Raw genomic sequence first — 21,760 nt, forward strand, 5'->3', positions numbered from 1 at the left:
ATTTTTTTTACATCCTAATATTATATAGTTGTTGTAGCATTGGTCAACGCGTGAGCAACTTTGTGAACAGTCAACCTGTTAAAATAAAGATAATAAGATTAGCAAATTAAATATGCAACTAGTGCAGAATAAAAACATAAATAAGTAAGTTTGTCAAATCAATGCCTTCAGAAGGCGAAACAGCTGCCATGCATAGTAATAGATACACTTAGTAAAACATTTTAAATCCTATTTTATTTAAAATAATTATATTAAAAATAATACAAGATATTATTTTTCCAATAATAATTTTGGATGACATCTATTTATATGACTACTTATTTACATTCTGTACAGTCATTGGAGGTTGTCCACCACTTACCCGCCCTGGTATAAGTAACATAAGGTAGAACTACAAATACGTGCTTGCAATGTGCATAGCCGGCTGCACACTCACATTGGCATTCCAATATAGTGTTACAATTATAGTGTATATAGACAGCATAAGAAAGATGTTTCCTTTCCTAAAATATAGGTTGTGCCATTTTCATGTGCACTTCGAACACTCGGCAAATATTGTTCAGAATACATACTTAACGCTTTGTCGGTGTTCTTCAAACTGAAACACCTAATTTATGTAGTTCTTCCCGCGTCAGTGCTGGAATATTGGAGGCCATTGAAATTATGAAGTTTATCATAGTCTTCGAGTCTTAAATAAAACGCATTATGATAAAAACTATTGATAAATTAGAAAAGAAATTATCGTAGGCAATATAAATAAGAAATAGTGGTGTATTTACTAACCTTTAACAGTTTTGACATTACGTCCTTTCAATTCTTCCTTCAATTGGAAAATAGTCCACTGACCGTAATTTCTGTGCATTTTACTTACAAATCGAACAAACTAGGTTTGTTCGAGGAAAACAAATAGCTATCGAAATGACAGATCCTTGGAAGACAGAATAGGCGATAGGAGGACCGGTAAACACCATCTCTTGGATATATTTTGAAATCACTCAGAAAACGGCCCATTAGAAACATGGGCCGTGCAGTGTTTTAGAATCGTTTTTCTATGGAATTATTGTATGTCATTAAGCCTGATGCACAGAACGTACTGATACTAACTACTGATTTTCGTTGTAATATGATTTAAATACTGCTTAGCATTGTTTTATTCTCAAATTATGCATTCCAGGAGGTGGCAGTACATCGATATTATATAATAGTTCAATATGCATACAAATCAATTCAAAAGTTTGTCATACAAGATGGCTGCCGGGCAATTTTCTCATCCTCGATTTGGCTTCAATCCCACTCATACAAAATCCCACTAATGCTCTATCAAGGTGTTTTTAGGCCCATTATTTAATTATTAAGGTTTTTACGTGCATTGTTGTTTATCAATTGTATAAAGTTTGGCGGTAAGACATTTCACGATTTGACAAATAGCAACATTTCGATGTTTTGCGTATTTCTATGGCATAACCTCAAATACTTCTACGACTGACGTTTCGACAAGCGACTTATTGACTTTCAATTCATTAGACATTTCATAAGATTATTCAATAAACTTGTCGAATTCCGTTGCTCGCTTATTACTCAAAATAATTAAATGCACTTGTTTCAACTTAATTAATACAACAAATACTTAACTATTTACGTTTTGGGAGATGGTAAAATAAACATTACAGTTCCATTTTTTCACAATCAAAGTTAAGTTTGAAGGTGAGGAAATGTGCATAAATTCATAAAATACCCCAAACTTACAATCTGAAACCTATTTTGTGCATATTTACTTAAACCCCCGACTTAAATAGTTATCTCCTTTCGATATTTAAGTTGAAAGCAAGTGTTGTGTTTCTTAATAGCTTGCAGCATGCATCGGAATTCTACAAGCTTGTAGAATTTCGTGTACAGAAATGTGCTCCGAAAAAATGCCAATGGTAAGTTATCTTTATTTTTAACACGTTGAACTTACGAATGTGACTTATAAACATGAAAACATGATGAATTCATTATTTTTTAACAGTTATCGCAGCACGGAATCCATGAACCAACAATATCTGTGAAAACAGAAGAACTATGCTATAACGAATCAACAGTAAGTCATTTTTTTTTATTTTGGACGCGTTTAAAATACAAACATTGCTTATAAATAAACATGAAACACGGTGAATTAATCAGAATTATTGTTTTTTTATAGTTATTACATCAGCACAAGATCGGTGAACCACTAAAATCTATAAAAACGGAAGAATTTAGCTTTCACGAAACAATGGTACGTTACCTTTATATTGCATCGTTTAACCTTTCCCTTACTTACTGTGCTAAAAAAATCCACGCGTTCCGGTGCTGTGTAGTCAATACACATCTCAAAATAAGCGATTTAATATCGGAAAAATATTAATATTTATAATATATATATATGAAATCAAAATACAACTGCGGACGTGTCGATTTCTCATGTTCCCACTTAGCGAACTAAAGCAGGACATCAATAGCGTGTCACTTCCTCGCACACTCTTCGCGTAGCAGTATCACACGGTTGATTGTATTAGTGTATTTGTTTCCGACTTTCAACAAAAATCTCTGATTTTTAATTGAATTTGAAAACTATGAAAAATATTATTTTTTTAATTCTGTTCATAAATGTATAACGGAGAAATACCTAAAATCTGAACCCAGAATTTATTATATTTATAGAGTTGTTAAAGTTATTAGAAGCAATGTGTAGTAAATACACACCACAGATAAGGAAAGGTTTTAACATAAATTTACTAGAAATCAATTCGTAAAAAAACAAGTGACTAATTTGATAAATAAATGTTTATAAAAATATACATTTTTTTGGTTTGACTGAAAATTGACTCCTGAACTAGGGACTGCCTCTTGTCTTCTTAACAGCTGTTAACATTTAAAATGTCTTTTAAAAATCGTTCATATGAAGCAGATTCTTTGTGAGGTGACTTCTGATAAGGTGTGTGTGCGTTTACCACCAAACTAAAATAAAATGCACTGTCATCGACAACACGTCTAACTGTCAAGTTTCATCTCCATCGGATGTCGGAAAGTGGATTAATTTCCGCCTCCAAGATTTACAATCATGTCCGAAACCAATAGTGATTTTCAAATAGATATATTTAAAAAGACATGAAACACAGTGAATGAATCAAAATTTTTAAATCGTTTGTTTACAGTTATTGCACCGGCATAGGATCGGTGAGCCACCAAAATCCATAAAAACTGAAAAAATATGCTCTCACGAAACAAAGGTATTTTTGCTTTATTTTTGACACATTAAATTCAAACATTACTTGTGGACATTAACACAGTGTTATTTTTTTATAGATATTACACCAGCACTGGATCCGTGAAGAACCAACACTCGAAACCCCAGAAGAAATATACTATGACAAAAAAATGGTACTTTTTCGTTATTTGTTTGATGTTAAATGAACCTTAGTTATGAAAACCTTTTGAATTAATTCAATGAATTAATTTTTTTAATATATTATGTGAGCATGGGATTTGTGAAGATCCAGTACCTAAAACCATAGAAAAAATACATGACAAAACAATGGTATTTTTTCTTTATTTGTAAAAATTTTATATTTATTTTTAATTATATTCCTTTATCTTCGCTGATTAACAATCAAGTTGTGTGGTTAGGTTCATATCTATTCCTTATGAAGCGATGTTTTTCGGTCTCGCTGTTGGCCGATAAATTAAAAATATTTTATATCAAATAGATATTATGTATGAGGGGGCTGATCAATTGTTATTAGATATCGATTATCGTTATGTAATCTTTCTACACAATGGTTCAGTTGTGATTATTTATACATTATATCCATTTATTTTCCCTGGCTGTAGACATTTAAATTAATTCATTTTGTATTGCAGAAATCGGCGAGTAATGATGGAGAATTCAAACGAAACTTTACAACTGTGGGGGACAAAAAAATTAAAGATATATTTGAAGAAAATGTAAATCCATGTGCTTCTACCTCGGAGGAAGTTATAGTTGGGAGGGCTGCTACTCCTCCAGTATTGTCTTTTACAAAACGAGGTACGGAAAGGAAAAAGAAAATTAAAACACTGTCGGCAAGTGATAAAAAATCTCTGGCAAAACAAAAGAAAATTCTTAAACATCCTCTACGTTTACCCTGCACGGTGAAAATTTGCAGAAAGAATTGTATATCGAAAATTGTTGAGACTAGAAGAAAAGCAATTCACAATCAGTTTGTTAACATGTCCTGGTCAGAACAACATTCATTTATGTCGGAGAATACTAAATGTCTTAAAACCAAGAAATCAATCACCTTAGAGGCAAGGAAAGCTCTTACAACAAAATATTTTCTTCCGAACGAAGAAAACATCAAGCAACTAGTTTGCAAATTCTTCTTCCTTACTACTCTGGGGTTCCATGGAAAGAATGACTCCGTTATGTATAAAATACAAAAAAGAAGAAACAAAGATTCCACGGAACCATTTGAAGACAGACGAGGAAAAAAACCATCTGTTAATAAAATTAATACAACATTAATTATTGATCATATTGAATCCTTTCATCCAACTACATCACATTACTACTGGCCGGAACATGCCCCTGTTATTAAATATTTACCCAGTAATGTGACGGTGAGGAAGATGCACAATGATTTAATGGTAAAAAATCCACTATTGAAGTGCTCGTATGAAGCGTACCGGAACATCGTGAAAAATCAAAATATCCGCTTCACAAAAATGTGCTCTAACGAAAGAATGGTACGTCTTCTTTATTTTGGACAGTTTTAAGATTCAAACTTTACTTATGGAAATGAAAACACAGTAAATTAATTCAATGTATTATTTTTTTACATATGTTATACCAGCATGAAGAACCAATACCCAAATCTATGGAAGACTCGTGGTATGAAAATACAATGATGGTAGGTTGTCTGATAAATACACGGGTATCTAATATAGAAAAAAACACTCTGTAGTAGTTAGATCAGGAGCGAGAAACCTTTTTTGCCATCAGTGGCCATTTGGATGTGTTTACTATTAACCGCGGGTTGCACTCAGATTTTAGTATCACATCTGAAAATAATTCTTCGGATAAAAAAAATGGAAAATGCGTGACCAAATGACTATACCTATTAACTGCAAATTTTATAACAGCACTCTGAACGCGAGAATGGTTTCCATTGAATTGCGTATTCAGATGAATCCGCAAATCGCATTCAAAACACAAGACTGGTTTAAGCTTGGTAAAGCCCATCTCTGAGTTATATAATAATAATTAAGTATTTGAAATGGAAAATAATACATTTTAATAGTTTTTTCATTAAAATTAAAATTGATTTGGTGGCATTTGTTACTGATGCGAATGTTTTGAGGTTAGTTTTTTTCTGCTCTTATTTAACCCGAAATTTCAACCTATGATTTCAAAAAAGGTTCTTTGTTTGGGTTTATTTTAGAAATAAAAACTAGATTAAAAAACTGTTTTGATATTATTATGTCAAAACATAGCGTGATGAAAAGACGTCAAATTAGAATTTTTTATCTAACTGATAAATAGTGTTACTATTTTCTGTATATTTACCGGTCATGTTTATTTGTAAATGTTTTGAATTTTATACTTTACTTATGGACATCGTGAATTATTTAAATGTATTAATTTTTGACAGATGTTACACCAGCAAGGGAACATTGAAGAACCAATACCAGAAACCACACAAGAAATGATATTCTATGACAAAACAATGGTTCGTTATTGTAATTGGAAAAAGGTTTAAAATACCAACATTAACACTTATATGAAAACACATTAAAATAATTCAATGTATAATTTTTTACAGATATTACGCGAGCACGCGATTTGTGAAGAACCAATTCCTGAAACTGCGGAAGAAATATACTTTGACAAAACAATGGTATATTTTCTTTATTTGTAAAACATTTAACATGCAATTGTTATTTTTAACGCACCCAATTAAAGTATTGGGGTGGAATTATCGGGCTAGCGCCTTATCGCAGATGCTATGTCAAGTGATTATTAATATCACGGGAGAATAATGCTTACTGCTAAGTATGCATTTTAAATGAAACGATTATATTTTTCATAAGATTAACATTATTCAACACAAAAATATTACAAAGGGTTTTATCAAAAGGTTTCGGCGATCACAAACAAATATACGTGTTGCACTCCAAGACGCTCGAGACAGAATAAAATTCCTATTAGAATTTTCGAGATTCACTGGAAGGTTTGCTGTAACGCGCATGCGTCCACGTGTGGCGATTATAGAAATTGCCAGTGTTTAAAATGAATATTTCCTTCACCGTGTTCTCTGTTAGCTCAAACGATATACTGTTCCGTGTTTTATCAACTAAAAACTTCGAATGCGATTATCTCAGAATCCAATTTTAGCGATTATTCCTTTTTTCTACTCAATGCTTCAATTGTTGTACTTAATTTAGGAACATAATTTTCCTTTATCTTTCCTACTTGTAGAAATTTAAACTTATTAATTTTTTATTGCAGAAATCAGCGAGTAATGATGGAGAATCCAAACGGAACTTCATAACTGCGGAGGACATGAAAATTAAAGAGATATTTGAAGAAAACGTACTTCTATGTGCATCTACCTCGAAGGAAGTTATAGCTGGAAGGGCTGCTACTCCTCCAGTATTGTCTTTTACAAAACGAGGTACGGAAAGGAAACGAAAAATAAAAACACATTCGGCAAGTGATAAAAAATCTCTCGCAAAACAAAAGAAAATTCTTAAACATCCCCTACGTTTACCCTGCACGGTGAAGATTTGCAAAAAGAATTGTGTATCGAAAATTGTTGAGACTAGAAGAAAAACAATTCACGATCAGTTTGTTAACATGTCCTGGTCGGAACAACATACATTTATGTCGGAGAATACTAGATGTCTAAAAACCAAGAAATCAATCACCTTAGAGGCAAGGAAAGCTCTTACAACAAAATATTTTCTTCCGAACGAAGAAAACATCAAGCAACTAGTTTGCAAATTCTTTTTCCTAACTACTCTGGGGTTCCATGGAAAGAATGACTCCGTTATATATAAAATACAAAAAAGAAGAAACAAAAATTCCACGGAACCATTTGAAGACAGACGAGGAAAAAAACCGTCTGTTAATAAAATTAATACAACATTAATTGCTGATCATATTGAATCATTTCAACCAACATCACATTATTTAAGGCGGGAACATGCCCCCCTTGTTAAATATTTACCTATTGATGTGACAGTTAGGTTGATGCACAACGATTTTATGGTAAAAAATCCACTATTTAAGTGTTCATACGAAGCATACCGTAATGCTGTCAAGAATGATAATATCCGCCTCACAAAGTCGGGGCACGAGATATGTGAACAGTGTGAACACTTCAGGCATCACGATCCAGAACACGTTCAAACTAATTCCGAGAACTGCGAAGTATGTGTTGAAAACCAAATACACATTAAAAAGTCGTCTGACTCTCGCGAAGCTTATAAAAAAGACGAGGAAGCCTCACATTCAGATGCACTCTGTGTTTCGGCTGATCTGCAGAAGATCATTATGTTGCCAAGGATTGATGCATTCAAAACGGTGTTGTCCACGCAACGAATCATAGCGTACCATGAGAGCTTTGTTCCCGTGTGGAATAACCAGAAAAAAATCAAGCCATTTGCTGCCATCTGGCATGAAGCAACGTCAGGGAGAAGTGACGAAGAACTCATCAGTACATTCTATGCTTTTCTTTTAGCTAATCGCGATGCTAAACATATCACAATTTGGCTGGACAATTATGCAGCTCAAAATAAGAATTGGACCCTGTTTTCATTCTTAGTATACATAATCAATTCACATCAAATAGCGGCGCAAGTAATCACTTTAAAGTACTTCGAGTCAGGGCATACTTTTATGTCGGCAAACAGCTTTCATCATTCCGTGGAAAAAAAGTTAAAGGAACAAGAAAATACGTACGATTTTAGTGACTTCCAAGAAGCCGTGTCAAAGGCAAATTCAGGAAATGTCTCCACAAAAGAGATGAAATTTGCAGATTTTTACAATTGGAAAGACCTTTTCTCTGGTTGCAAAATTAGCAACAAAAAATTTAACCAACGAATGCCTTGTGTGAAGGACATCGTAAGAATAAAAGCTATTAGAGGGCGTAAATCACTAATTTATAATATTTCTTACGCTAGCGACGCTACAGAATTTGAAATGAATTTCTTAACGAAAGCGTCCCTATTAAATGTGCCGGAGCCTGTTCCTTACGTTGCTCCCTGCGGAATTAGTGAGGACAAGAAAAATTCCATTTTGACCAAACTAGGTAAAGTAATTCCAGCAAATAGATTACTATTTTGGCAAAACTTGCCTACTAACTAATCTATTTAACCACATAGAGAACAGTGTCTGTCTCTGGTGGACATTGGGCGTGGATTCTATGAGGACAGTCACTGTTACACTACCCCATCACCTTTTCCCATTCCTTGGCAAAAAGGCCCACGGGGCTTTAATATAAAGAACATTTTTTTACACAAAGGGTAGTAATAAACAGGGGTTGAATTTACTTTGTAATTGCATTAATCCCCTGCATACCTAATTTTTACCGATTTATAACAAGTTTCTTGTTAACTCTTTAGGTTTTTAAGTTCCAAAAAATATATACGTTATTTTTTAAGATAATATCTAAACATTTGTTACGCCGAAACGTAAATTATATAAAATTCCCTCGGTAGAAAAAAAAATCACAAAGTAAGCTCCGAAAATTATTAAACACACGTTTTGTTCTGTTATTTTATGTTATATTTTATACATGCGGGTTTTTTTTTCAAACGAGGCACACATTGTTTCTTGACATTTTAAATAAATGAAATGAAAATACTTGGTTTTAAGTCACTCTTGATAAATTTTATTGTCTACCGGTTTCGGTACCTCTGTACCATCATCAAGACTGTTATAAAAATTTTGCTATTAAATACAGAAGTACACATATATATTGCGAACTTTGAAGTTCACGGAACATTTAATTAATGAATTATGACCATACATATAACCGTGATATAGGAATTAAAGTCCTACATAAAAATTGAATAGTTTTAAGACTAAACAATTTAGAATCTTTGGAAATAAAAAAATCAATAAATTAAAAGTTTGAAATCATTAATAACCAATTAAATTTACATGTCAGCCCAATTCTAAGTATTTTCCCCATTACTTCGCTTATCCCACGCTCCCCTCCCCCACCTCTCTCAAACAACTGACGCACTCTCCCACTCTGATAGACTGTCTCTTTCTTTATTGATAATATGTGTATATATATGAGTACTTCTGTTTTTAATTGCATAATTTTTATAACTGTCCTGAAGATGTTACGGAGGTACCGAAACAGGAAAGACAATATTTTTTTTCGATAAAGTGACCAAAAAGCAATTAATTTCATTTATTTATATTTACTGCGTATCTTTAAATGCAACTAAAGCATTTCTCGACAGATTCTTGTTCTATTTCACACATTAAATATTATCATTTTTTTATTAGCGCACTCCCTCTAACATTCGTATTTTCAAATCTCCCTTTCAAACCATCTTTGAACGCTTACTACGGGGCCTTAAACAAATATAAACATAATCAAAAACCTTTAGAAACAATATTTTGACTCGAAAAAATCGTTAAGGTACGTTTTAAAATATAGAATTAGCTATGAAAAATGTCGATGTAATTTGTGTATTCGCTAAACTAAGTGGACAAATAAAATTTTCAACATCGCAAGTGAATTGAAATTTTTAATGGTTCCCATCAAAATCCTAAATTTTTAATGCAATGTGCTTTTTTTAATATGCTTATAACTTCCATGAGGTTATATTTGGATGTTTTTTGTATCTCTCGTGGGCCGCACATACATTTTAAAGATGGGTGGGGGTTCAAATTCCCTGATATATAATTATAACCTTTATTTTACCAAGTACTTACCGATTTCTTAAATTTTTCATTTATATCCACACCTGAAAAGAATTTTTCGAAAATCATTATTCACAAATGTGTCAACTAGATATTTATTATTACATTTGGAACGCGAGAATGGTTTCCCTTGAATTGCGTCAACAAGTTCGCAACTATAATTTAAAAGTTACGTTCAGAACACAAGACTGGTTGTAACTTGAGACTGATTCTGCAGGAATCCTCGATGATGGTTACATGCGCAACAAGCAAATGGTTTTCTTAAGAATATTGCAGTATGTGGTGCGTAACTGGAATTTTAAACTTCACTTGGAACATGGGAATGGTTTCCTTCGAAATGCGTCAGAAAATGAATCCACAACTGGTATTTTATTGTTACATTCTGAACGCAAACTGGTTTGAACTTTAAGAGTGTATTTGTAACTAAGTCGCCAGCTTAAGTAAATGTTACACGCGGAACAAGAAAATGTTTTTTGTTCCAAATTTGACAGCATATGGTATGCGACTAAAATTTTATCTATCCACCTCTCCTACCTTCGAAATGCGCAAGAAGACGAATCCGCAACTGGAATTTTATCACTGCCATCGGAACTGGTCTTAACTTGAGAGTGAGTCTGCACAAGAGTCCACAATCTTAAATAATGGTTACACTCGGAATAAACAAACGATTTCCTCCAAATTTTGCAGTAATAAGGTGTGCAATTCGAATTCTAAACTTCAGTCAGAACATAAGAATGGTTTTCTTTGAAATTCGTCCACAGATTTTGTTTTACATTAGCTCCATAGGCCTATGTCATCTTTGGGATGGTTTGTGGGGATTTTCTAAATAAAGGAAGTACTGGGAAGGAAAATGGTATATAAGAAAGGTAGCAATCCGAAGTTCGGTGTGTCAAGGAGTGACGGACGTACGAATCCATCCTTCCCACTACCGTGCAAAGCGAAAGGTCGAGAGAGTCCTGCTGAAGAGGTAAAAAGGTCTCCTTCGATCAGTCTCTCAAGTCATGAATCAATTTCTGGAGTATTATTGTTACTTAAAATTATGTAACGATAATACACCGTTGTATTTAAATTAATTTAATTTGAATGTTAGTATTTGCTGTATAGTTGTTTTTTCCAATCACAGGAAAGCAGATTTCCCATTGTATCCCTCTACCAAAGCAATTTCGGAAGAATAACGATGCTATTGACTTTATGGTTATTTAGGACATTTTTGATTTAATGCTTTAGGCCTGCAAACAATGAGATATGTAATTTCATGATGTGTCCTATTTACAAGAGTGAAACATGAAACCATGGAGACACTGGAAGAAGATTATCGCACTCATGAGAATATTCATTCAAATCTCACACCATAAACATCACACTCAAACTCTTTACAATCTAAGAAAAGCCTAATTATGCCGCCACTGCAGCTATTCTTGTTAATTTAATTCACATTTAAAGGGACACTTTCTTGATCATACTGAAGAAAAACCACTTACATGTTTGGAATGCGGTTTTTCGTGTTCACGAAAGTCATCCTTACGGGTTCATTTTTTAACTCACAGTCAAGATAAACCATTAACATGTTTGAAATGTACCTATTCGTGTTCCCCGAAAACACAATTATGTAACCATGTTATGACTCAAACTGGTGCTAAACCATTTGTTTGTTCCAAGTGCAACTACTCATCTTTATACAAGCCAGATTTAAGACGACTCCTTCTGGCTCATTCTGGAATAAAACCATTTTCCTGCTATGAATAACTATTCATGTACTATGAAACCATCTTTACGAACTCACTCGCGGATTCACAGTAAAGAGAAACCCTTCTCATGTTCAGATTGCAACTTTTTATGTGTGAGGAAATTAACATGAAAAGTTTTACAATAACACAATATCACTCATTCTAGAATAAAACCATTTTCCTGTGCCTAATGTATCTATTCGTGTTTATTAAAGTCTTGAAATATCACCTATACACTCATTTTAGAATAAAGCTGTTCTCCTGTGCCCCTGCAATTATTCAGGTTCATTGGGATCTAATCAAGGCATTTATTGACTCATAATGTACCAAAGTAAACGCAATTCAACCCGTAACTTTAATTAGCTGTAGTATTATTACCGCCCTATTATTAAATTTGGACAAGTCAAATCAATCATAAGAATTACCCGACTTATTTTATAATAAATTTAATTAATTAATAATTTCAGACGTTAGATTCTGACTAATGATGGTGGTAAACCATAATTTTAACGTAATTTGTTTGTTTAGAGTGGTTAAGATATCGGTCGGTAGTTAATTAAATTAATTATAATGTAAAATATTTTTTTGCTAAGTTAGTTCCGATATTGGAGAATAATTTTTTGAAATGGTCCGATATTTTTTCAGGGTCAGAGTTGTCGTGTATTGTTTGACCTTCGATATTAATCTTAACAATGGGTGAGTTGGTTTTTATTAATATTGGCAAAATCTTTAATGATATTCCAATGTTTTTGTAATAAGAAGCTTCACTGATTTGTTTTTGGTTGCATTTCATTTTAACGCTGTCAATTATTTTTTTTTATAGTTGTTTCTATGGCGTTTGTAGAATAATAGAGATGCATAATCGTTGGGAGTTTTTCTACAGACGCTGTGAATCTTATCACGCTTTCTGATACAGTGAAGAATATCAGCAGTGACCCTTGTTTTCAGTTTAGCGTTGGATCGTTTTTATTAGTTTTGATGTAGGATTTGGCATCGGCCAAGTGGTCATGTAAAATATTAATAAAAGCATCACATGCAGAGGTCGCATCGGTATAAGAATATGTAAGTTCCCAGTTTTCTTTAGAGACATTGTTTAGGAGAGCGTTGTAGGAGATCTTTTTTTGGGTGAGGGTATTTTGTGGCGATTTGTAGATTGTTTGGGTGAGGAAAGTTATGATTACATAGTGATCTGTGACACATTTTAATGTTGACATTAACGCCATCGCTTTTAGTTTAGTTATATAGTGTATTGTAGTGATTGTAATTTTCTTATAGTTTTAGGGATGACATTTTTTTAAATTCACCATTCGCTCAAAACAATTACATTGAAATCTGCGCCTAGGTCAGTGAGAAGAATTAAGAGTTCATCAAAACTTCTTATGTTCATAGGGAATATCTTAAGGGTAGAATTCGGAAGAAACAGTTGACGTACTATTACGGAATCATTAGTAGATGTCCATGAGATTGGTATTTTGTTATCTATTAAGTCTGTTTTGTCTTCCTTTTTTGGTTTTTTGATATTCATTAATTATAGCCAAGGTAATAAGATTTTTTCCTCGTGTCCCAGTACTGTTTACTGTAATGGTATGTCGTTTGCATCCTTAATTCGTATTATAGGGGAGTCGTCGCCCTTTCTTAAAAAAAATTGTCCGTCCTTCGTCCATACATATTTGTATCCCAAAGCTTTTGTCGTCTTTGCCAACCACATGAGCTGCTTATTTTGTGGGGTTAGTTTGTCATTGATGAAGGTTTTCTGAGTTGACTCCGAGTATCTTTATTTCCTTAGGGGTGAGAATTCCTTAATTTTTTTTGTGTATTATTCTTTTCCTTTGCTTCTTTTGAATTGAATTAGATTGAAATAATTTGCTTGGCCGGATTGTTGTAGAAAGTTATGAAAGAATTATTATTTAGTAGGTCGTTGCAGTCTAGGGCTGACTTCAGTATTTAAATTAATTTTCGTACTTTATCATTTTGCTTCACTTGGATTTCTTGATTTTCGGTAGAATTTTCAAGTACGCTTTGTTGGATATGATTAACAGATTGTTTGATTTTGATGTTTCGCCTCGTTTTTTTTTGGGTGGTCGTTTGTTTTTTAAATTTCTTTTTAAATCATCAATTTACTTAATCAGAATTTAGTTTTTAAATCAGAATTCTACGCTCTTTAATAGGTCTTGTTTATCGTTTTAAATATCTTAAAATAGTTTATGCCTTTTTTTTAATATTGCAGTTGGAGATCAATTCTATCAGTCATTTTTTGTAATAATTGTTCTTTGAAACTTTCAAATTTATGAACCATATTACTTTTTGGGACTATTTTTAAAGATGGTTTGATTTTGATATTCATAATTTATAACTATTAAATTATATATTTGTATTAAATTTGCACTGTTGTAAAATCTATAATAAACTGTTAAAGTTCATTTTCTTAGTCAGATGAACCTTGCCCTCGGAAAAAAATTCGACATTTTTCTGCTTCAAGGACATTTTTATTTTTATAATAGTTTTTTTAGGTTAGTGAATGAATAGAGTAGGCTGAGAGCAATCATGTTGGTTATGGTCGCATCTTTTTTAAATGGCCTTGAGTTTCTTCTACCTTGTCTACTGCTCTGCTCCGCACGGTAGGTACTGTTTGTATATCTGTGGTTAAGTACTGTATAATTCCGTTACATACAAAAAGCCCGAAGATATCAATCTTGAGAGTGGTATATTTATAGTTGACATAAACCATTGTCATATCGCGTATTGAATAAATCAGTTGTCGTGTACGGAAGACAAATAACATTGCCACATTCAGTATTTGTAAATACGTCGCAGAATAATATTGGTGGGTTACGATTTTTAAATTGCATTCATTACAGTACAAAAATTATAAAAATATGGATTTCCGATTTTCTGTTAAAAGCGGAGTGACGGATCCAATAAAATGTATTACCGGATATTATCTTTGGAGATAGATATTGTATGAATTGAGTTATCTGCGATATATGACGATTTTCACGACCGTTTGAAAATGTCGAGATACTGCCACAATAATATACTTATTCCCAATAATTATAAGTTATGTATAAGAATTCAATGTTATCCCAAGCGACAACAAATATTCAAAGTTCATTCGAATAAGAGTTCCGTATCAACTTTGTGATGTTTCAGGAATATTTGTTTGAGCTTGAACAAATCACCAATCGCTACCACAAAGCAGTGCCATGGATCTACTTAATCTAGAAACTGTTTCCATCAAGACGGAACCAGGTCCCCAGGAGGAAGGCGGAGGTGAAATGCCGTATATGGATATAGATTTCGACCTCCAAGATGTGAAGAAAGAATGTTTGGAATATGCGGATAGTACTCGTACAGCCAGTTAGTTTTATTTATACTTTTTTGGTTTATTAGATAATCTCAGTGTTAACTAGACAGAAGGTAAAAATAAGAAATTACAAAGTAATAACAAGGTCATAGCAAAAAAATACCAACTTTCCAATAACGGTGTATAACAATTTGTTATTTGAAACTATCCGCATAAGGGTAAATAGATGTTCCGTAATGTAACCAAATGAGAATAACTCGTCTTTAGGGAGGGAATATTAAGTCTGTAAAACTGGTTGGATGTTGAATTCGGATGTTCGGAATTCATGTCCGTTTTTAAATGTCGTGGAAACACGACATATGCATATTCATTACATCCTCTCTTGCCGTACATAAGTATATTTGGTTGTTGTCTGTTGTAGCGTCTGCCTAAAACTAGCTCATTACCGAACTTTATATTTATTTTAAATTGCTTACTATAAGGTTCTTGATTTCTCAAGTTTTCATCTCATGTTATACGGATATGATATAAGTCACACGTATTGATTTAAAAAACATGAATAATGCGGATTGAAGAAAACATCATTCCATAGACTAAAAATAACCAAACCCCATACTAAAAGTGCTCGGGAGATGGGTTTTTCGTTTATGGATCGGTCCCTGAAGCGGACATCTTGGATCCAATCTTATCCAAATTTCCGCTTATACATGTTAAATCAGTGGTATCTTTCGTAAATATTTTAGATTACAGTTATTTAATAAAAATTTTTACTTATTTGAAAAAAAAATTAATAGATAAAAAAACACATAACAATAAATTACATATTAAGATATTTCGATACTGTTTGCGAAGAAATAATATTTTTTTAACGAAACTTCAACTCAATTGTGATATTATCTCTCGTGTTTGAATTGGGTAGGGTTTTGTTTTATATCACAGTTCAACGTACATATTGTCGTTTTATTTTTCAAGGTAGCATTAATATGGAGACAGTTAAGGCCCGTTTATAATAGGAATAAGCGGTAAGAATAAGCCGTAAGGCCCTAGGCCGTAGAAGTTGGAAGATAGGAAACCTGTGTATCCGTTTATAATAGATGGCAATAATCTCTTATTTTTTTCCATAACCGAAAAGATGGTCCAACTTTAACTTTTGCGGTTACGGATTACAGAAAGCTGAGATATATACCGAGATTTATGTATTTTCGATCGATACTCTATGGATCTACTATTTGACAAGAGTGGTTAAATTCAGGTTTATTCATGTATTTGACAATCGAATCGAACAATAATTTTGTTAACAAGTATTTACGCGGAGTTAGATATTTTACCGAATTTTATATATAAATTTGCTGAAGACGAAAGTGATAAAAATAATGGATATAAATGACGCAGAATTGATTTCTTGGGTCGAGCAATTTCGTCATTTATATGACAAGAAAGAAAAAGATTATAAAGACCGAAATGTCGTTGAAAACTCCTGGTTATTTATTGGTAACAAATTGAAAGCATCAAGTGAGTGTAATACAATATGTTTGATAAATATTAATACTTCTATATATTATTACTAACATCAGAGATTTACACATTTTTTATCGTTTTGTATGCGCACATAAAAAGTTAGGTTATTTTGTTAGGGAAGGCTCTCTAGCTCCTTATCTTTTTAAATGTGAATCAATTGATACTTTAACGTATAAGTTTCAATTAGTTTAAGTGCGCTGAATACACGTCACATACAATTTTATATAAAATAATCTGGATGGAATACAGTTGTACAAACAATTATAATTATTGCTTCTAGGTTCTGAATGTAGATTGCGATGGATTGCCTTGCGGAGTCGATTTGCAAAAGAACGATGCAAATTTGAACGATCTGGATCAGGAGCATCAGGTCACAAAGAATGGCCACTAATGAAAAATTTATCATTTTTATACGAATATGTAAAACGACGGAAAACATTTGGTAACGTCGAGTTACCAAACAATGATACTGAAAATGATTCTCCAGATTTTTGTGATGAATCACTTACATACGATGACATTCAGTTCCTTGATGGAACATCAAAAGAATATGTGGAAAATCTGGACGAACAAACTGGTTTGTGATTTTATTTAAAAATTTTATAATATGGCTTTATAGATACTATCATCAGACACTTTCGGTTGTAGCAATTATGTTTATGTTTGAATGTATAAAGTAAAATTGAGAATGATTTTATACAGCTGATGAGTGATTCTTCCATCTATAATGATTTGTCTCGATTATAAACATAGTAATAATACTAATTAAATTTTCAGTTACGCTTGAGGGTTTTGGTGTCATACCAATGGACGAGACCATAGAATCTGTAGGCTGCACTCCGAGAGCAACAAAACGCCCGCGCTCCAGATCCACACCATTAAATGAACAAAATCCCAACATAGCATCCGTCCAAGCCAAAATGGATGAAGCCGTAGAAGTTTTCAAAAAATTTGTAACGGACAAAAACACTTTGAGTGTAGAAGAAAATTCATTGCAAAACTTTTGCAATTCACTATATGCTGATATGAAAAATATAGAAAAAACTAATTTGATAAAGTGCAAAATAGAAATTATGCAAGTAATTTCCAAATATTCTGAGTAATACATATTGCATAATATGTATTACTCAGAATAATTGGAAATTTATATATATATAATTTTACATAAATTGTATTTTTTTTCTAAACACGATCTGTACAATTTTTCTTCAAGTGAAAAAAAAATAAAATAAAATAAAAGACAATAAAAATTGCTATTTTTTTTTAATTAACATTTATTATTAAAAAAAAAATAATAATTACAAAGGCGATGTCTGATCTGTCTTACATTAAGGATACATTGAGTTTTCATTTATTGAGACTTCAGTTTACTAGAGTGTAAACGCATTAAAAACTTACTAAATCTCGATATCACTCTGGTCTGGATCCTCTTGAAATATGTGCCCACTGCCAAGGAACTGCCCCTTCATGCAAAAGATAATGTGCCATGCTGTCACGTAGAGCGATCATTGATCTTGATGGATTATTCGCACCCATGCGTCCTATCCTTTGAAAACCACTATCACTTTGTTCTTCTCGAAATAAGCCTTCTGAAATTTGACCATTATCTCTAACAGTGTCACAAAAATTTGAAGGGCAATACACTAGTTGTTCGGCATTTTTTTCAGAGATTCGCAGAAAATTGTGTAAACATATTGTGGCAGCGGTAATCCTTTCTACATTATCAACTTCGGCAATGATACTATTTCTCAAGATTCTCCACCTAGATGCTAAAATGCCAAAAGAATTTTCTATTGTTCTCCTTGCTCTTGATAATCGGTAATTAAAGATTCGTTTTTCTTGATTTAAATTCCTTCCCGGAAAAGGTCTTAAAATGTATGGTTTTAGAGGAAAAGCCTCGTCTCCAACAAAGTAATACGGAAAATCAATATTTGTGTTCGGTAATGGTGTACCTGCTGGTAATTTTATTTTACCGGAGTCCAAACCTCGGCCGAAGGCTGACTCCGAGAATACTCCACCATCACTTTGCGAGCCATATGCTCCGATGTCTAAAAGTGTGAATATGTAGTCAGCATCACAAACAGCCAAGAGGACTATGCTGAATGTTTTTTTATAATTAAAAAAAGCAGTTCCTGAATTTTTAGGTGCCTGAATTGTAATATGTTTACCATCGATTGCACCGCAGCAGTTAGGGAGATTCCATTGCTTATAAAATTCGTTGGCTTTTTCTCTCCATTCTTCGACTGTCGGTTGTTTGCAATATATGGGACTAAGAACATCCCATATTGCCTCGCAAGTTTCCTTTATTATTACATGTGCAGTGGTTTTTCCAATCATAAAGGACCATGCAACTACTTGCAGACTGCAGCCTTGGGACAAATGGCTAAAATAATATAAGTACATTATTTTTTACATCAAAATGAATAAATATAATTCTCAACATTATAAATATTAAAAGATATTATCACTTACAATAATGTGATAACTAGTCTATGTTCCGGACTTAAAGGCTCACGTCTGCTTCGCTTTACTAATTTGTGTTGTAGAAGTCCTAACAATTTATAGAAATTGGTCTGCGACATTCTTGTATATTTCTTAAATTGATCGTTGTCTACTGTCGCCATGTCTTTAAACAAATTATGGAAATGTCCTGTTTTCTTCCTTTTATGATTAATGGGACGCACACTCCAACGCCGTTTTTTCCTTATTTTTTTCGTCAACTGTGTGTCTCCTATTGCAGCGTATGCTAGTCCCAGAATTGACAAAAACATTCCGCATGCAACAATATCTGATGAATCCATCGTTTCAATATTTATTTATATAAAACAATATTACTTTTATAAGATGGAGGAAGAATATACTCTCGGTTGACAGTTGACATAGACAAGTGACAGCGGCATAGTCACTTCTATGGACGTATTCTATTCTATTCCTATTTCAATTATAAACGACGATCTTAAATATTACGGATTACGGATTACGGCACCGGCTTATTCTTACCGCTTATTCCTATTATAAACGGGCCTTTACTATCAAGGCGGAACTTGGACCCCGAAAAGAAGACGAAGGGGGATTTCCTTGTATGGTAATTAACATTGATCAGTCGAATATACAAAAGGAATGCTTACCACGCATCGAAATATTTAACCGGACATCAGGTAAAACCGGCTTTCCGTGTATGATTTAACTATTAGTCGTATTATATGTTTTTTAGAATTTAATGTGCTTATCTTACTATCTGCGGGTAATTTAACTTGTAAGGCCTTACATGAAACACTTTGTATACACCACTTTTAATTAATAATAATCTAATAATTGTTGCAAAGCCAATGGCTTCTTTGTCAAGATAATGAAAATTAACCCAAACTAAGACCTTTCTAAACCATCATTATCCGTATTATTTTTCTACAGATCTGATGACGCATCCTGTGAAAAAACAATTTTCTTGTACCCATTGTAACCACTCCTATCGTGGTATGTCAAATTTGGAACGTCACATATGCACTCATACTGGAGAAAATCCATTTTCATGTTCCAAGTGCAACTATTCATTTTCTCAAAATAGTAGTCTGACGAACCACATCCCTACTCATACTCCAGAAAAACCTTTTAGTTGTTCCGAGTGCAACTATTCAAGTTCTCAAAAAGGAAGTTTGAAGAAACACACGCTGATTCACACTAAAGAAAAACCTTTTTCATCTTCTTTCTGCACCAATTCATTTTCTGAAAAAAGCAATTTGACGAGACATATGCTGACTCATACTGGAGAAAAACCTTTTTCATGTTCTTGGTGCAACAATTCATTTTCTCGAAAGAGCTATTTGACGAGTCATATGCTGACTCACACTGCAGAAAAACCTTATTCATGTTCTGAGTTCAACTATTTATGTTCTCGAAAAGGCCAGCTGACTGAACATATGCGCACTCATAGTGGCGAAAATCCTTTTTCACGTTCTTGGTGCACTAATTCATTTTCTCAAAAGAGCAGAATGACGAGCCATATGCTGACTAACACTGGAAAAAAACCTTTTTCATGTTCTTTGTGCAACTATTCATGTTTGAAAAAAGGAAACCTGACTAAACATATACGCACTCATAGTGAAGAAAAACCTTTTTCATGTTCTTGGTGCAACAATTCATTTTCTCAAAAGAGCAATTTGACGAGTCATATGCTGACTCACACTGGAGAAAAACCTTTTTCATGTTCCGAGTGCAACTATTCATGTTCTCTAAAAGGAAACCTGACTAAACATATGCGCACTCATAGTGGAAAAAAACCTTTTTCATGTTCTGAGTGCAACTATTCATGTTCTGAAAAAGGAAACCTGACTAAACATATGCGCACTCATAGTGGAGAAAAACCTTTTTCATGTTCCAAGTGCAACTATTCATGTTCTCAAAAGAGCAGTATGACGAGTCATATGCTGACTCACACTGGAGAAAATCCTTATTCGTGTTCCGAGTGCAACAATTCATTTTCTCGAAAGAGCAATTTGACGAGTCACATGCTGACTCACACTGGAGAAAAACCTTTTTCATGTTCTGAGTGCAACTATTCATGTTCTCACAAAGGAAACCTGACTGAACATATGCACACTCATAGTGGAAAAAAACCTTTTTCATGTTCTTGGTGCAACAATTCATTTTCTCAAAAGAGCAATTTGACGAGTCATATGCTGACTCATACTGGAGAAAAACCTTTTTCATGTTCCGAGTGCAACTATTCATGTTCTCAAAAAGGAAACCTGACTAAACATATGCGCACTCATAGTGGAGAAAAAACTTTTTCATGTTCCGAGTGCAACTATTCTTATTCTCGAAGAGACAGTCTGAAGAGACACATACTTAATCATAGTGGAGAAAAACCCTTTACATGTTCTTTGTGCAACAAATCATTTTCTCGGATGGACAGTCTGACGAGCCACATGCTGACTCACACAGGATAGAAACCTTTTTTAATTTTCCGAGTGGAACTATTCATTTTCCCAAAAATTATATTTCAAGAAACACAAGCTGATTCACAGTGGACAAAAACCTTTTTCGTGTTCTTTTTTCAAAAATTTATTTTCTCCAAAGGACCGTCTCACGATCCACATGCTGACTCACAAGAGAAAAACCTTTTTCTTGTTCCGAGGACCACTATTCATGTTATTGAATGTGGCACCTGACGAGACACATGCTGACTCACTCTGGAGAAAAACCTTTTTTATGTTCAGAGTGCAATTATTCATGTTGAAAATGTCGAAAGAAAAATGCGAAAATGAATGT

General features: G+C 33.3%; 1 protein-coding gene and 1 long non-coding RNA gene across 2 annotated transcripts; both read left to right on the forward strand.

The window, feature by feature from the left end:
• The first annotated feature begins 1,656 nt into the window (after positions 1 to 1,656).
• LOC149416402 (uncharacterized) lies at positions 1,657 to 15,032 on the forward strand. Its single transcript, XM_089641992.1, has 12 exons — positions 1,657 to 1,704; positions 1,848 to 1,922; positions 2,009 to 2,080; positions 2,183 to 2,257; positions 3,177 to 3,251; positions 3,328 to 3,402; positions 3,883 to 4,746; positions 4,854 to 4,910; positions 5,652 to 5,729; positions 5,823 to 5,897; positions 6,509 to 7,996; positions 14,910 to 15,032. Exons 2-12 carry the CDS (start codon positions 1,899 to 1,901, stop codon positions 15,030 to 15,032), a joined length of 3,006 nt encoding a protein of 1,001 aa, XP_089498118.1. The 5' UTR covers positions 1,657 to 1,704; positions 1,848 to 1,898.
• A 1,256-nt stretch (positions 15,033 to 16,288) lies between these two features.
• Positions 16,289 to 18,820, forward strand: LOC149416403 (uncharacterized). Its single transcript, XR_016303700.1, has 3 exons — positions 16,289 to 16,486; positions 16,773 to 17,069; positions 17,270 to 18,820. It is a non-coding gene; the product is annotated as an uncharacterized LOC149416403 (long non-coding RNA).
• Positions 18,821 to 21,760: the final 2,940 nt, after the last annotated feature.

This window comes from Hesperophylax consimilis, chromosome 17, assembly GCF_061612785.1.
Source record: "Hesperophylax consimilis isolate HC1 chromosome 17, BYU_Hcon_1.0, whole genome shotgun sequence".
Classification (NCBI taxonomy): Eukaryota; Metazoa; Arthropoda; class Insecta; order Trichoptera; family Limnephilidae; genus Hesperophylax; species Hesperophylax consimilis.